At 41.0% G+C, this 18,042-nt stretch overlaps 1 protein-coding gene across 3 annotated transcripts in view; it reads left to right on the forward strand.

Moving 5' to 3' along the window:
- Positions 1-18,042, forward strand: part of LOC124134111 (ras GTPase-activating protein 1-like) — a 58,490-nt gene that overhangs the window by 33,345 nt on the left and 7,103 nt on the right. For all 3 annotated transcript variants that reach the window (XM_046498775.2, XM_046498776.2, XM_048399824.1), the window contains 17 exons: positions 606-747; positions 1,184-1,259; positions 2,470-2,620; positions 3,524-3,606; positions 4,855-4,928; positions 6,033-6,120; positions 7,085-7,311; positions 8,013-8,089; positions 8,955-9,127; positions 9,859-10,021; positions 11,030-11,172; positions 12,801-12,916; positions 14,691-14,777; positions 15,396-15,463; positions 16,123-16,211; positions 16,770-16,847; positions 17,546-17,668. In XM_046498775.2, coding sequence (XP_046354731.2) covers positions 606-747; positions 1,184-1,259; positions 2,470-2,620; positions 3,524-3,606; positions 4,855-4,928; positions 6,033-6,120; positions 7,085-7,311; positions 8,013-8,089; positions 8,955-9,127; positions 9,859-10,021; positions 11,030-11,172; positions 12,801-12,916; positions 14,691-14,777; positions 15,396-15,463; positions 16,123-16,211; positions 16,770-16,847; positions 17,546-17,668 — 1,958 coding nt within the window. The remainder of the gene's footprint in view (positions 1-605; positions 748-1,183; positions 1,260-2,469; positions 2,621-3,523; positions 3,607-4,854; positions 4,929-6,032; positions 6,121-7,084; positions 7,312-8,012; positions 8,090-8,954; positions 9,128-9,858; positions 10,022-11,029; positions 11,173-12,800; positions 12,917-14,690; positions 14,778-15,395; positions 15,464-16,122; positions 16,212-16,769; positions 16,848-17,545; positions 17,669-18,042) is intronic.

The following is an 18,042-nucleotide window of genomic DNA, read 5'->3' on the forward strand; positions in this document are numbered from 1 at the left end:
GCCATAAAAAGGTGACTCTGCTTGTTGTAAGAGGCGACTAAGAGCATCGGGTGGTCAGGCTCGCTGACTTGATTGATGCATGTCATTGTATCCCAATTGCGTGGATTGATGCTCATGATGTCTGGTCAAAACTTGATTATTTACAGACCGCTGTCATATAGCTGAAATATTGCTGAGTGTGGCTTTAAACAACAAACAAACAAACAAACAAACAACAAATAATTGAGAGCCATGCAATTTTCAATATTGATGGGATTGCCAGCTGTGTGTTGTAAAAACAGCACCTAGACTTACAATTTCTTTAACTTTTTTCAGATTATTATTTTTCATTTATATCAGGTGAATAGAAAGCACTGTAACAATACATTGTTCTGGTTACATAGTATGACACCATTGATGCTCATGAACAAACCACTAGTCTCAAGTCTAATTATATTTTGTTCATTCAGGTAAGTTAAGCCAGTAAATGTCCATATATAAACACTAAAGTCTGCTAAAATTGATGCCATGAGACCTATTCAGCCTGTGTAGAGTTCATGCTTATTGTGTTGACCTCTTGCTGGTGGCAGACATTGCTGAACGATGAGATCCGTCCCTTATTTCAGCGGGAGCTGGCAGCTACCTGGTGCGTCCGAGTGACAACTCTCCCGGGGCACTCTCGCTCTTCTTCCTCAGTGATATGGTCAGACGCTTTCGTATTGAAAAGAAGGGCAAGAAGTTGTTTGTAGGAGGGCGCTACTTTGATAGGTACATCTGTTTAGACTTTCTATTTTTTAGGTGAAATGTAAGAGGAGAGTCAAGAAATGGAAATTCATAATCCTTTTTTGATAGATTCTGTGGTATTGCTCATGTTATGTTTATTGTCTAAAACACAAAACAAGTAAAATATAGATTATTTTTTAATATTTGTATACTTATCCTGCATTACTCCTAAATAGGTTTACTGCTTGATCTTGACAGAGAATTCGATTCCAGACATGGGTAGAACGTGTGAAGCCCATTTCTGGTGTTCCCCGCCGTTTGCCAGGTGTTACAGGCAATGACTCCTTGTGCTATATCAGTCTAATCAATATGAAAATATCAGCTGCCAATGCGTGAAAACTGTCACATGAAAACTGTCACTAAATTTGTTGAAACTATTCTGATGTTCCCAACCTAATTCTGTTGTTTTCACTTCACTTAGCCTGGATGGTATTATTGAGCGGTACAGGACAGAGGAGATAGTGGAAGGGTACAAGCTGATCAACCCAGTATATAGGGTAAGTCTTGATGCCTACATCCAGGTACTCCTTTCCAACATTCCACCAACTTTTTCCAAAATCCCAGTACACCTTCTCAACATTCATCTAAATCTTTCAAACATCCAAGGTCACCTTTCCAACATCCCAGGACACCTTTCCAACATTCATCTAAATCTTTCCAACATCCCAGGACATCTTTCCAACATCCAAGGTCACCTTCCAACATCCAAGGACACCTTTCCAACATTCATCTAAATCTTTCCAACATCCCAGGTCACCTTTCCAACATCCCAGGACACCTTTCCAACATTCATCTAAATCTTTCCAACATCCCAAGACACCTTTCCAACATCCCAAGTCACCTTTCCAACATCCCAGGAATTCTTTCCAACATCCCAGGACACCTTTCCAACATTCATCTAAATCTTTCTAACATCCTAAGACATCTTTCCAACATTTATCTAAATCTTTCCAACATCACAGGACACCTTTCCAACATCCCAGGACACCTTTCCAACATCCCAGGATACCTTTCCAACATCCGAGGACACCTTTCCAACATCCTAGTACATTATTCCAACATTCATCTAAGACTTTCCAACATCCCAGGACACCTTTCCAACATCCCAGGATACTTTTCCAACATCCCAGGACACCTTTCCAACAAAACAAGTACATCATTCCAACATTCACCTAAATCTTTCCAACATCCAAGGTCACCTTTTCAACATTCATCTAAATCTTTCCAACATCCAAGGGCACCTTTCCAACATTCATCTAAATCTTTCTAACATCCCAGGACATTTTTCTAACATTCATCCAAATATTTCTAACATCCCAGGACATCTTTCCAACATTCATCTAAATCTTTCCAACATCCCAGGACATCTTTCCAACATTTATCTAAATCTTTCCAACATCACAGGACACCTTTCCAACATCCCAGGATACCTTTCCAACATCCCAGGACACCTTTCCAACATCCTAGTACATCATTCCAACATTAATCTAAATCTTTCCAACATCCAAGGACATCTTTCAAACTTCCCAGGATACCTTTCCAACATTCCAGGTCACCTTTCAAACATTCATCTAAATCTTTCAAACATTCCAGGACACCTTTCCAACATTCATCAAATCTTTCCAACATCCCAGGACACCTTTCCAACATCCCAGGACACCTGGCAGTGATTAAAAAAACCACCTGATTTATTTGTGTTGTTTTCAGGATAATATCGACGCATTTGATGGTCATCTGGACAAGCGGTTAACTCTGTCTGAGAGGAACACACTGTATGCATCTATCATGAGGTCAGGACCAAGTTTGCTGAACAATCGTGACGACCGCATTGAGATGACAGGTTACCTGTACAAGAGAAGTGAGTTGCCTCCCTTTGACTTAGCACCTCTGTGTCAGGTGAATACTGTATTTATATCATTTGATGTTTTTATTACATCAACACATATTTTCTATTCCTCAGTATTATCTTTGTATCATAGTACCAGTTGTTAACATTTAGGGATAATTTAGGACCTAACAAATGTTATATTTGGGATAACACTTTCTTAGTAAAGTACAGATTTACTAAGAAAGTGTTTTATCATCCCAAACTGGCTCCCACAGGAGATATCGCTTGTCATTATAAGTGACATCATTGGTTACCATGATGTCACAATCAAATGACTTCACTAATGGCTCTGCTACTGAAGCTGTTAGCAGTACTTTTTACACTTAAGACGCTGCTAATTACTGTCTACAAACTGAAAAAGTTGGAAGTAGGATGTTGGATGATAAATAATATCTCACCCCTGTGTCTTTTGATAGCAAATATATCAACACTCGTGGATAAAAGTGGAGTTTTTCAACTTTTATCAACTCGTGTGAGATATCCCAAATATAGCATTTGTTACATTTGACCACTTGTGTATTCATAGCTTTCGGCCATGGGAGCTGTGCCAATTTACGCTTGTCAGAAGGATACACAATCTAAGTGATCTAGACTACTAGTTGTTGGACTTTCATTTTTGTGGAAGCCTTGGTGGCTGAGTGGGTTAGATCGCTGACTTTGTGTGCTGGCGATTAGTTACCTCAATCTTGCAGTGTGGGTTCGAATCCCGGACGGCACTCAATACCCCATAAATACAAGAATCTATACTTTACAAAGAAAGCGTTATTACAAATATAACATTTGTTACATTTGATCACTTTCTAAAACGGCATTGTGTATTCATAATTTAGGACATTCCTTCATTGTTATTAAAGTATTGTTTACAACTTGCAGGTGAGAAGACGAAGAAGTGGAAGTACTTCTACACAATGTTGAATGGAACAGAGAAGCATCTATTCCTGTTTGAGAATGAACGAGTGAGTGTTACCATGGTTAAGGTTGAGACCAGTTGCTATAGTGGTTACTGACAAGGGCCTCATTTCTCGAAGCGGCCTTAGTACTCCAACTTTCAAAAGTATGATTATATATTGGAGTTACAACTGTCTCAGAGCTCAGGGAGCATTGTGGAACAGGGCCGATGTGTCTTGACCATGAGTTGTCTCCCCTTGTCCGAGTGAGTGAATTAATGCTGTTAATGCTGCAGTCAGCAATATTCTAGACATGTTATGGCAACTTGTAAATAATCATCCTTGGACCATGCAAACCAGTGACTGAAAGCATCACCAACGATCCACGATTTTGGTATGACATGCCTGATCCCTATTTTTATGTGAAGATCTGGGGTAGAACAGGTCTTCAGTAACCCACGCTTGCCGTAAAAGGCGACTGTGCTTGTCGTAAGAGTCGACAAACGGGACCGGTGGTCAGGCCGGTTGGTTGATGTATGTCATCTATACCAATTGTGTGGAATGATGCTCATGATGTCACTCATTGGATTGTCTGGTCCAGACTCGATTATCTACAGACCGCCATCATATAGCTGGAATATTGCTGAGTGCGGCGTTAAACAACAAATAAACAAACGAACAAATTTCATCATCTCTTATGAGCTGCATAGGACAAGCATAGGACTGTGATCATTGTAGTGTTGCTCTGTGTAATGAATTTCTCTTTTCCGGGAATGTTTCTCTGAGGAGTTTTATTTTGCTACTGTTAATTCTAATTTTGTCAGGGTGGTGGGGTAGCCTAGTGGTTAAAGTGTTCACTCCTCACACTGAAGGCCCGGGTTCGATTCCCCACATGGGTACAATGTGTGAAGCCCAGTTGTGGTGTCCCTTGCCGTGATATTGCTAAAAGCGGCGTAAAATCCAACTCACTCACACACTCTTATTTTGTCTCCAACTGTATAAATGAGGCCCTGTGGTTAATGTGTTTGTCTCACTGAACACTTGAGTTTGATTCCTAACATAAGCAGAGTTCGAAATAAGAGGGGGTCCTGGGGTCCTTAAGATTTGCTCCTATAGTATTTGAATCTAGGCACCCCTAAATCTTCAACGTTTATCATTATGTCTATCATAAGGATGCCTTGACATTCATGCTCAAGTTCGAACACTGATCACTATACCACGTTCATCCATCTTTGTCTTCCCAGCCGTGAAATAATTCTAACATGCTAATAGATACTCTCCATCCTAGCTAGTTTCAACTCTTGTTGACTATTTCAGCGCTCGAGACCAAAGGACTTGATAGAACTTCAATACAGCTGTTTGTATCCTGTCCATGACAGCTTCTTTGGAAGGTAAGTCAAGATTTATCTGGCCGTTCTCAGAGGGTTGTGGGTTCGAATCCCGGTTCACCACCATTATGTTTCTAGGTTTGTCAGCACCATACCCGTGCTCGTAGGTTTCACCAAAGTGGTAAACGTCTGAGACCTGCATCACTTCAGGCTTTTCTCCCACATTAAACTGACACGCCGTGATATAACTGGAATACTGTTAAAAGCGGTGTTAAACCCAACTCACTCACTCACTCACTCACTCAGAGGGTGATATTCGGCACTAAGTCTTCAGGAAATGTCAATGAAACTGTCAAATTAGAATTACTAATGATCCAAATCAGGTTATTATGGTTGTAACTTTGGCGAGGTCACTTATTTTTTACTGATATAGGGAATATGCTTGAATATTTACTTTTACATAATTGCAGTAAATACAGTATTGAAGTGTTTCTGAAAAGTAGCAAAAAGCTGCTCATGTTTTTTCTCTCAATTTGTCTTCCCTTGGCACTTGGGTAAGGATGTTTCACTGTTGTAGTAATGATTTGTGTAAGTGTATCAGGCAGATGGCATATGGGGATTTGATCAACGTACATCCGGAATTTGTTTCTGTCTGTGTATATTTCAAACCTGTGATCCATCGTAACACGTGACTGTGAGTTGCAACCTGCAGCTTTGACCCCTGAAGGATATGTGTGTTCCTCTTAAACACCCAACCCATGGGGACGCCAGGTTAGAATCCATCTCCTGCAACCTATACTAGTTGCGAGAGGCGACTTAATGAATCGGGCGGTCAGGCTCAGTGATTTGGTTGATTGTTTGTCATCATACCCCGATAGCATGAATGGTTGTTCATAGTATCAATCACTGGATTGTCTTGTTCAGTCTCAATTATTTACTGCTGTCATCAAGTTGGAAAAGTGACGAGACTTGGTTATTTATAGGCATCTGTGCTACAGTTGGAATAGTGACGAGACTTGGTTATTTATAGGCATCTGTGCTACAGTTGGAATAGTGCTAACTGTGGCTCTTTACCACCTTCTTTACCTCAGTCAATAGCAGATGGACCTCAGTGGTTGTACTAATGGGTTTCACTTTCCCACATGCATTTGTTTTTTTCTATTTCAGACCCTACTGTTTCCAACTGGTGTCCAACTACAACAATAACCACGTACAGACATGTTACCTCTGTGCTGACAGCGGGGATGTCGCACAGGTCTGTTGTTGTCATCAGTAGCAATGATTTAACCACTATCCAGTGTTGGATAGTACAGATGTATATATCAGCTTAATAGAATCATTAAGATATATAAAAACTTGATGCTTCCAAATTTACTACCCGGGTACCCAACCTCCAATTACCAGACCCTACCCGGGTACCCACTGTAGGTCTCAAGAGATAGGTAAAACATGTCCGATTGGGAATAGTTTGACCGTACTCCTGTCAAAATAAATTTTGATACACGTATAAACCGATCTGGTCATGCATTCACTGAAGTTGACTGATGGTTTATCATTATGCAAACATATAAAGTCAGAAGGAATGTGTGCATAGTCGGAAAGAAATGTGAACATTTATCACTTATAGTTTAACCATAGAGGGTAGTCCTGTGGGTACCCGGGTCCTACTCAGTACCCACCTGACCTGGGTACCCGATTTACCCGTCCTAGCCCTAGCTTCCATCATTAAATTAATGACCCAACCAAAACATCTGAAGTAAACTTGTATCAGTGAAACAAACAAGAATATGCACTATAAGAAAATAGCTTTATTTTGATGCCATATCACATGCCCTGCTTTTGAATACATACTGTTGAAAAGTAAGGGGTGTCCTTAAGTTTGCCCCTGTAGTGTTTTGAATCTGTAATTATAACTATTCAAAGTGATCGATTCGATTTTTTTTATATATTTTTATCTAGATATGGGGGCCATTTGTGGTATCCAGGGTTTGTCATTCAAGTTGATATGAAGTTTGACGGCCAATGGTGATCTTGTTGGCTTATGTTTTTCAAAAAGCTTCTCCTGACACTCAGTTGTGTTTACATTGTCAGTCATTGTTTGAAACTGAAACACCACCACCTTGCGGGCTATTTATGGTCAGGGTGGGGATTAAAGCCCAACTCACTTGCCCATACCTGTCCTGGTCATATGGATCATCATGGAGACTTTTTACCCACAGAGATGGATCCATGCCCTGAAGCCCTACTGTAATAACACACCTGTAAAACGGCCAAGGAGCCTGAAGGAGCTGCACAGTCTGTCAATCATCATATATGAAGCTCACAAACTTCACAACAAGTATCTTAACCACCCCTATGCCGTAGTCAGTCTCAACGAGGTGAAGGTCGGCAGAACAGAGGTCGGCGAGTCAACAAATCCTGTCTGGGAGCAAGAAATTGATCTGGAGTAAGTTGTGATGATTGGATATGGGAGTGATCAAATGATAGGTTTCTCTCTCACAGATCACAGAGCATATGTTTAATAAAACATCCAATCCCCATTCCATCCCTATTCCCATTCTCAACTATCAGCAAATATTCAACCCATTCTTAACTCTTGGAGACTGGAGGGTTCACTAATAGGTGAGGGGAAATTGGGTTTAACGTCGCGTCCAAGATTATTGTACCGGTACTTATATAGTGACGTGCATGCACATGTGTGTGTGTGTGGCTGCTCGTACTAGTCTGGACTGATGCCGATTTATAGTGCTAGCACACTGAGATACCATGCCGCAGTTTAACATGAATAGCCGACCACTCCTTGTTTTAGCCCCTTAAATCCGAGCGCCAGACAGGGTAACAATAAGTACCATCTTTTAACGACTTTTGGTATGACGCGGCCAGGGATTGAACACTGGACCTTCCGCTCTCCGGGCGGAGGGTCTACCTCTAGACCACAGATGCAGTCTACTAATACTTGGTGTTTCACTTACTAAATATTTTTTTAATTATACATATCTTCATATATGAAATACACACAAGACAATGTCTGGTCGACGCAGCTTCGCAAATGACCCAAAGGATAATCACCGCATCCACAGGCCTAGATTGCTGTTACAGGTCATATTTTAACACTCACCCTTTCAATGTGTCTGGTTGTATTTTCAGTGACATCCCGAATGATATCGAAACATTTTCTGTGACACTGTATAACAAGGTGAAGAGGGCAAAAGAAACAAAAGTTGGTGAGTATACTTATCCGGGTCCATCCCATAATATGGAGATTTCACTGCACAAGTGATCTACAACTGTATTGTAACATGTAGGTATAGACATTACCGTGAACTAAATGTGGGGGCGTTGTAGTGTCCTTTGTCACCCATATCTGTCAGCGTTATGATTGCATCCAAAAGTGGGAGAGATATGACAATTGGTATGAGGGAAAAGGTACAGTTAATCGACATAAGGATTGTGAAAATATGCAGGAAATACCAAACTGGACCTGTACGGAAAAAGGACTTGTCCGACATTTCCAGGTCGGACTCTATTTAGGGAGTCGTCATTATTAAAATTTTGGTAAATGTTTTTAAAACTTGTGCCTTTTATCAACATCCTTAAATAGGATGTACATGTCGTTGATATCACAAAAAGAAATAAACAACTCGTGGTTATTGTTTATCGTACAATAAAACATTGCAGGCAGCTCCCCTCTTGGTTTTTCTCCCTGCAGTGTTTTTTTGTACGATAAAAGACTCCCACTTGTCTTTTATTTCTTAATTAAACATGCTAAATGTATGGGTGTTGCTGTGACATATATCAGCGTGGGTGGTACTGTTATCTGTCAGTGTGGGTAGTACTGTTATCTGTCAGTGTGGGTAGTACTGTTATCTGTCAGTGTGGGTAGTACTGTTATCTGTCAGTGTGGGTAGTACTGTTATCTGTCAATGTGGGTAGTACTGTTATCTGTCAGTGTGGGTAGTACTGTTATCTGTCAGTGTGGGTAGTACTGTTATCTGTCAGCGTGGGTAGTACTGTTATCTGTCAGTGTGGGTAGTACTGTTATCTGTCAGTGTGGGTAGTACTGTTATCTGTATCCGATGTTGTGTGCAGCGGAAGTGCAGATCCGGCTGTCCCAGCTGGACACGCTGGACCAAGTGGACGACTGGTTCCCCCTCCAACCAGCTTCCCCCAGCATCAAGGGGGAGATGGGCAACATCAGACTGAAGGCGCACTACCTGCACGAGATCATCATGCCTTTAGAGGAGTACACAAGTCTCAAAGAGGTACCAACTTACTGCTGTATCTTGCTCTGATTGTAACAAGGGGGATCAAACAGATAACTGGCCATTGCCAAACCAAATGTAAACCCTGATCAGTGTTCATGTTAATATCACCACTAATACCATTTGAGGGTTTGTAAGATCCTAATTTAAGTGTACCGAGAGGACATGAGGCCATCCCATTAAGGGGCATGTCAGAATGACCTTTTGCAAACTTTGAAATGACTAACAAGAAGTCAGCATAAGCCAATCAGAAAGCAGCTTTCTCGAGCTATACCACACTAGTTTCAAACTGGTGACTCCCATTCCAGACTTTGCTCCGAAAAATATTTTTACAAATTTATCTTTTCAAAATTTGAAAACTGAACTAAAGAACATTCTGGAATGTCCGTTAGCTCATATATGACCTAGATTGTATGGCAGTACTACCCATGGGCAGAGCAAAGCCTCTTCCCTTCAAATGTTTATCCCGGTGAAGCGAGAGATAGACAATGATTTTGACAGAAACAGTTGTACAGCCTACTGTATCAACTTTTTTTAATTTAGATGATTAGAAAAAATACATTCTGACTGTCCCTTCCCTGATCTGGTAAGCGACGCTATGATTGTTCAGATGAAAGGTCATTCTGATGTGACATGGAATGGGATGTCCTCAGTTCTTTGTTCAGTGATGGAGAGAAATGAGAAATGTAAGTGTTGAGTTAATTATAATTGCATTCTTGTTTGGTTTTCAGCTGTTGTTGGGTGATAACTATGAAAATGTTATAACATTATCAAGAGTATGTGCCAAAAATGAATGGTTGGGTCTGTCCAAGTCCTTACTGAGGGTCTTCTGTCATGAGAAGAAGGAAGCCAGACTGCTGAGGACACTCAATGATTTAGAGATAGACAAGGAAGGTGAGCTTCTGTACCTGTCCATTGATTAACTTGGTAAAGTCAGTTTGTACAGTAGTCACATAGTGTGAGTTTGTTGGCCTCCTTATCATAGGTAATAACAAAATAGGTCACCTACAGGGGTACACGGGCCAACGGGCCGGCAGTTAAGTCAACAACTGACCTATCGGTCAGCCTAAGTTACTGAATTCCTGGTTTGTAAAGAAAACAATGATTGCCTATATAAACTTTAAAATAGAAAAAGCTCCCAGATTGATGATTTACAGGCCACCTTGATCATGTTGATATTACCCATGAAGATCTGGAGTAGAATAGGTCTTCAGCATCCCATGCTTGCCGTAAAAGGCAACTATGCTTGTCGTAAGAGGCGACTAACGGGATCAGGTGGTCAGGTGTTCTGACTTGGTTGATGCATGTCATCGTATCCCAATTGTGTAGATCAATGCTCATGATGTCATTGACTGACTAGTCTGGTCCAGACTAGATTATTTACAGACCTTCATATAGCTGGAATATTGCTGAGTGAAGCGTTAAACAAAAACAACACAAAAAAACAAACAAAGTCTGGTCCAGACTCGATTATCTACAGACTGCCATCATATACAGACTGCCATCATATAGCTGGAATATTGCTGAGTGTGGCGTTAAACAAAAAAAAACAAAACAATCAAACAAATTTCATCATCTCTTACATGATGCATAGGATAATCATAGGACTGTGATCATTGTAGTGTTGCTCTGTGTCTTGAATTTTGACTTTTCCGGGAATGTTTCTCTGAGGAGTTTTATTTTGCTACTGTTAATTCTAATTTTGCAATGTCGCAATGACTGTAATATTGCTGACAGCGTTGTAGAACAAAGAACAACAGACCAAGACAAGGTTCATCCGTAAAACAAAATAATAATGTAAAAATAAGATAAATGGAATAATAAGTGTTCATGTTGATCTTGAAAGAGAAATAATGAACTGTCATTCTCACTCAGTTATTATATGTTGCTTGCTGTGACCAGTTGAAGTGTCCCAGCTGTTCCGAGCGACGTCTCTAGCCACGGCCATGATGGACCAGTACATGAAGATGACTGCCACCACCTTCGTCCAGATTGCTGTCAAGGACTTGGTACAGAAGATAGTTGACAGCAAACAGTCATGTGAAGTAAGAACATTTCCTGAATAAATCTTGAAACATTCTTGTTTAGATGATGACGATGTGTAGAATTATCTTGACCTGAAGTGTTGCATGATGTAGAACAAGTGGATACATCATCACATAGGACACATAGAGGGGTGATTAGGTAGCCAAGTGGTTAAAGCATTCTCTTATCCAGGGACAGCCACTAGTCATTCTGTGACTAGCGAAAATCTTCAGGCACTTGTTGATTTCTCTTGAAAATCTATCTATTTTACATGAACTACTACATGTAGTCTGAAGTGAACTGTGGACTACCCGTAGTTGTATTTGACCAATGGGGTCTACCACTGTCTACCACAAAGGGAATGTATGACTAATACGACAGTTGGTTGGTTTGTTGTTTAACGCCGCACTCAGGAATATTCCAGCTATATGACAGCGGTCTGTAAATAATCGAGTCTGGACCAGACAACCCAGCGGTTGCTATCATGAGCATCGATCCACGTTTTTGGATTGATGACATGCATCAACCAAGTCAGCGAGCCTGACCACCTGATTCTGTTAGTCACCTTTTACGACAAGCATAGTCAGCTTTTACGGCAAGCATGGGTTGCTGAAGACCTATTCTACCCCGGAATCTTCACAGGTCAATATACGACAGTAATAAGTGGGTGTTGAGGCCTGGGAGTTACAACAGTCGTAGCACTGGGATTGCTCTATGTAACAAGGCCCTGGTTTTAATTCCCCAGATGGTTTCATTGTTTAAAGCCAATTTTGGGTGTCTCTGTCCTATGATTCTGTGGGAATACTGCTTAAAACAGCACAATATTAGGGACCCGTGAAGATTCCGGGGTAAAATAGGTCTTCAGCAACCCATGCTTGCCGTAAAAAGGCGACTGCTTGTCGTAAAAGGCGATTAACTGGATCGGGTGGTCAGGCTCGCTGACTTGGTTGATGCATGTCATCGATCCCAATTGCGTTGATTGATGCTCATGATATTAATCATTGGATTGTCTGGTCCATACTCGATTATTTACAGACCGCCGTCATATAGCTGGAATATTGCTAAGTACGGTGTTAAACAACCAACCAACCAACCAACCTATATTAGGACCCTATGTGAAGGGGCTGAAAAAATCACCAATAGAAACCCTTGATTACTATAGAAGTCAACTAATGAACATTGTTTTATTTCACTGTGTGACCTGGTTGACAATGCATTCGCTTTGCAGTTACGTCCCTTGGGCATGCCAGAGTCCTATGATCATGGGTTCGAACCCGGTTCACCCTGGTTGGTCAGGACTATATGTGCCCGTGGGTTTCACCAAAGTGGTAAATGTCTGTGACCTGCATCACTTCAGGATTTTCTCCCACATTAAGCTGACACACAGTGACATAATATGGATACTGTTCAAAGTGGTGTTAGACCCAAATCACTCACTCACTCACTCACTCACTCATGTACAATGCATCAACAGTGAGGAATCACAGTGTTTGATCGCAAAGGCTGCAAATAATATAGTGTATGCAGAAACAAGGAGAGTCTGTAGCATCTTCATCTTCGATATGTGCCGTTATGTCAGATAAGTGATTGAATGAGAATTATTTCGTTTTATCTTCATGAGTTGACTCGAGTCATCTATGACTTTCAGCTTAATCCAGCATTTCTAGAAAACCCGTCAGATGCCAAATCTAACCAGGAGTATTTTCTCAGCCTCCTCAACAATGTCATAGAATCCATCTTCAAGGCAACAGAGTACTGCCCCACGTAAGTTACTAGCAATATATTAACTCTTGTAATATAAAAAGTAAGTGATTACTTGAGGGTTTTTGCACTACATTAAGTAGTAAATTTAGATACTTTTCATAAAATATTTTCATTTGGTAGTAATGGGTTTTGTTTTAGAAAAGAGCTGATTTAAAGAATATACTTATTTATTGACCCGAGTGTGAGTCCTAGTATAGCGAGTAGGGAATATACCATCATGCTTTTCACAAGATCGGAATATAATGGGGATCTGGTGTAACATTATTATGGACTGGCTGATTGATAGTTGCTCATACTGTCAACCACTGGTTTGTATGGTCAGAGTAGATCATCTATAGGCTGTTGTGATATTGTCGTAATATTGCTAACTGCAGTGTAAAACAACATTTGCTGACTCGCTATTCAATGATAAAGTGTCGATTTAACCAGAGTGTCATGTTTCAGGGTGTTGAGGTAACCAGAGTGTATTGTTTCAGGGTGTCAAGGTAACCAGAGTGTAATGTTTCAGGGTGTCGATGTAACCAGAGTGTAATGTTTCAGGGTGTCGAGGTAACCAGAGTGTAATGTTTTAGGGTGTCGATGTAACCAAAGTGTAATGTTTCAGGGTGTCGAGGTCACCAGAGTTATGTTTCCGGGTGTCAATATAACCAGAGTGTAATGTTTCAGGGTGTTGAAGTAACCAGAGTGTAATGTTTCAGGGTGTTGAGGTAACCAGAGTGTCATGTTTCAGGGTGTTGAGGTAACCAGAGTGTAATGTTTCAGGGTGTCGAGGTTACCAGAGTGTAATGTTTCAGGGTGTCGATGTAACCAGAGAGTAATGTTTCAGGGTGTCGAGGTCACCAGAGTGTAATGTTTTAGGGTGTCGATGTAACCAAAGTGTAATGTTTCAGGGTGTCGAGGTCACCAGAGTTATGTTTCCGGGTGTCAATATAACCAGAGTGTAATGTTTCAGGGTGTCGTGGTAACCAGAGTGTAATGTTTCACGGTGTTGATGTAACCAGAGTGTAATGTTTCAGGGTTTTGAGGTAACCAGAGTGTCATGTTTCAGGGTGTTGAGGTCACCAGATAGTAATGTTTCAGGGTGTTGAGGTAACCAGAGTGTAATGTTTCAGGATGTTGAGGTCACCAGAGAGTAATGTTTCAGGGTGTCGAGGTAACCAGAGTGTAATGTTTCAGGGTGTTGATGTAAATAGAGTGTATTGTTTCAGGATGTCGTGGTAACCAGAGTGTAATGTTTCAGGGTGTCGATGTAACCAGAGTGTAATGTTTCAGGGTGTCGTGTTAACCAGAGTGTATTGTTTCACGGTGTTGATGTAACCAGAGTGTAATGTTTCAGGGTTTTGAGGTAACCAGAGTGTAATGTTTCAGGGTGTTGAGGTCACCAGAGAGTAATGTTTCAGGGTGATGAGGTAACCAGAATTAAATGTTTCACCAGAGTAATGTTTCAGGGTGTTGATGTAACCAGAGTAATGTTTCAGGGTGTTGATGTTACCAGAGTGTAATGTTTCAGGGTGTTGATGTAACCAGAGTAATGTTTCAGGGTGTTGATGTAACCAGAGTAATGTTTCAGGGTGTTGATGTAACCAGAGTGTAATGTCACCAGAGTAATGTTTCAGGGTGTTGATGTAACCAGAGTAATGTTTCAGGGTGTTGATGTAACCAGAGTGTAATGTTTCAGGGTGTTGATGTAAATAGAGTGTAATGTTTCAAGGTGTTGATGTAACCAGAGTGTAATGTTTCAGGGTGTCGATGTAACCAGAGTGTAATGTTTCAGGGTGTTGAGGTATATCTGTGGCTGCCTTCAGAGGAAAGCCCAGCAGAAGTGGCCTGATGATGAAACTGTCAAAACAAGGGCTGTCAGGTACGTGCATACACCAAGAAAATACCATTTCGTATGAACATGCTATTTATGTACAAGTGTCAGTTAGCAAACATCAGCAACTTTGGTCAGACACTGCATTCCTGATAACCTTTTGTTCTGTGGGGATTTTGGGTTAGAATTGATCCCTAGCAACAGATGCTGGTCGTAATCATAGACTGGGTTGTCTCAGGCTCCACTCTGTCATTTACATGTGCCATCATAGCTCGAATATTGCTGAGTGCGGCATTCACACAAAACAGCAACAGTTAGCCAACATGTAATCAGTAACTGAAGCCTACACTGTTGTTTTCAAAGATTGCAGGGACTTGTTGACAATAGTAGTCAGTAGTGTATCAGAGAAACTAGGTATCGAGGACGATGTTAAACAGTTGTCAACCTGAATGATCCACAACTTCTTTCATTATGAAGGGGCAGTCAGGTAGTCTAATGGTTACGGCATTTGCTCGTCACGCCAAAGACCCGGGTTTGATTCCCGACATCTGTACAATGTGTGAAGCCCATTTTTGGTGTCCCCCGCCATGATATTGCTAGAATATTGCTAAAATCGGCGTAAAACCCTACTCACTCACTCTTTCATTATGATGATTACTTTTACAGCGGTTTCATCTTCCTTCGGTTGTTGTGTCCTGCGATCCTGACCCCAAAGTCTTTCAATCTTGTCTCAGGTAATAAAACATTTTTTTGTGTTACGATAGTCACCGACTTACAGACAGGGAATAGTGCCAGGGTTGATTGTTTGCTTGTAATCATTGACAGAACTTTCAGTGCATTGCAATTGTCCCTGGCCCTGTGACGTCTATGCCACCTTTATACATCAGTAGTCCGCATCGAAAGGCTGCGGCTTGGAGTATGGAAAAAATAGGGCCCAATGCAATGGTGATCATGACTTACTTTAGCTGCCAGGATGATCTGCTGTTCATGGCTTTAAATCTCACACTCAGAATAGCTTGGTGACAATAGGTAATTCTACACCAAGTACCCATCCTTCGGAACTCACTAAACCAGCATCAATGTTCTGGTCCAGATTTCATTATTGCTGCGGGTGGTCGGGTAGCCTAGTGGTTAAAGCGTTCGCTCGTCATGCCGAAGACCCGGGTTCGAATCCCGACATGGGTACAATGTGTGAAGCCCATTTCTGGTGTCCCCCGCCGTGATATTGCTGGAATATTGCTAAAAGCGGCGTAAAACCAAACTCACTCACTCACTCATTATTGCTGCAATTTTGCTGAGTGCAGTGTTAAACAACAAACAAAACATATTTAGTACATTGTGAATTCGTATATTAGAATGTGTAATAGTTGTTCTTGTTCTCTGTTTTCTTTAGAAAATCCGTCAGAAACAGCTGCACGGAACTTAAAGTTGGTTGCCAAGGCAATACAGAACTTGGCCAACCTTGTGGAGTCCGGCACTAAGGTAGTGTATTGTCAGGCCAGGGCGTGATGTATTCCTGGGTCCAAACCACAACAGACAGCCTCCGTTGTCTAGTGGACAGGGCATCTGCCATTAGAGAGGAAGGTCGTGGGTTTGAACCCCGGCCGAGTCATAGTAAAAGACGTTAAGAGATGGTATTTGTTGTTATCCTGCCTGGTGCTCGGCATTAAAGAGCAAAAACAAGGATTGGATGGCTTAGAGTCAGTTTAGTGTGTGTCTGAGTGGGGTATTCATGTTAAACTGCAGCATTGTGGGCTAGCACTAAATAATTGGTAATAGTCCGGACAAGTACAAGAGCAAGCACAGACAGACAGACAGACAGTCAGACAGACTCTCTCTCTCTCTCTCTCTCTCACGCACACAACACACACACACACACACACATGCTGTAAAACACCATTTTAGTCTGTAAGCAGAGTTTAATATTAAAGTAATGTGTGCTTCAGAATCTATTTATTGTTCCATTACAAGTATAAAAGTATGGCATGTTTGATTTTATGATGAGTTGGAAGGTCTGATAACAGCCAGGTTTGTCCGCAGGAATCGTACATGGAATCGGTCCAGCCTTTCATCAAGAAGAACAAAGAGAGAGTGGTTCAGTTCTTGGAATCACTATCTGTAAGTCAGCTAATTTAACCAATCAGTATTAAGGCAAAACTTTCGAAGTGGAATAAGATAATCTAAAGTGAACTGTATTTACGTGCTCACCACAAAAATTTGTGAGTATAATAGGTTAATTGGCAAAACAGAAGGTTACTATAGATACTGTTGGAGGCAGCATTAAACCAACTCACTCTCTAATGTGTTTTCTTGTAAACTATTTTGAGCTCACCTGATTGAAAGTCAAGCAACCTATTTTAACTTTCAATCAGGTGAGCTCAAAATAGTTTACAAGAAAACACATTAGAGAGTGAGTTGGTTTAATGCTGCCTCCAACAGTGAAAGTCAAGCAACCTATTTTAAGCAATAAAAAAATAAAAAATAAAAATAAAAAATAAATAAAAATATTTGAAGCTCACCTGACAATGTTGTAGTGCATTGTCCGGTTGTCCATCCATTTTTAACTTTTGTATGTTTGACATCTCCTCTGAAACTACAAGACCCATGGATCTGAAACTTTGTTCAAATGATCCCAGCTGTGGTGTCTCTACATCGTCATCATGTATTTGAATTACATTTATAATGTCAATAATATTTTCATATCTATCCCTGCATCCCAAAAGGCCAATGGTAAAGTCTGGAACATTTTGATAAACTGTTGCCATGTATGAGAACATTATATCCAATTCATGTTCTATCCCAACTATGCCTGGCAGAATATCCCAGTGGACAACACAATTCCAGAGTGCCCTGAGGGAGACCCTGCCCGGGATCTGGCCACCATCCATCAGCTGTGTGCTGCCCATCTTGAAGACCTTCGTGCTCAAAGTGAAGCCCAGGTTTGTACTGAAGGGATAGGACAGTCGCTGACAACCACTGGTTTGTCAGGCCTAAATAGATTTACAGGCTACAGGTACAGATTAAATATGACTGAAATCAAGCAAATGACACCCAGGAAGATTTAACTGCATGATCTAGTGGTCAAGGTCTTCTTGTTTATTGTTTGTTTGTTTGTTGTTTAACGCTGCAATATTCCAGCTATATGACGGCATTCTGTAAACAATCTTGGCTGGACCAGACAATCCAGTGATTGACAACATCAGCATCGATATGTTGACATGCATCAACCAAGTCAGCAACTCTGACCTACCGATCCGGTTAGTTGCCTTTTACGGCAAGCATGGGTTCCTGAAAACCTACTGTATACTGTGTC

Source organism: Haliotis rufescens, unplaced genomic scaffold (assembly GCF_023055435.1).
Source record: "Haliotis rufescens isolate VD_foot unplaced genomic scaffold, xgHalRufe1.0.p SCAF_1, whole genome shotgun sequence".
Taxonomy (NCBI): Eukaryota; Metazoa; Mollusca; class Gastropoda; order Lepetellida; family Haliotidae; genus Haliotis; species Haliotis rufescens.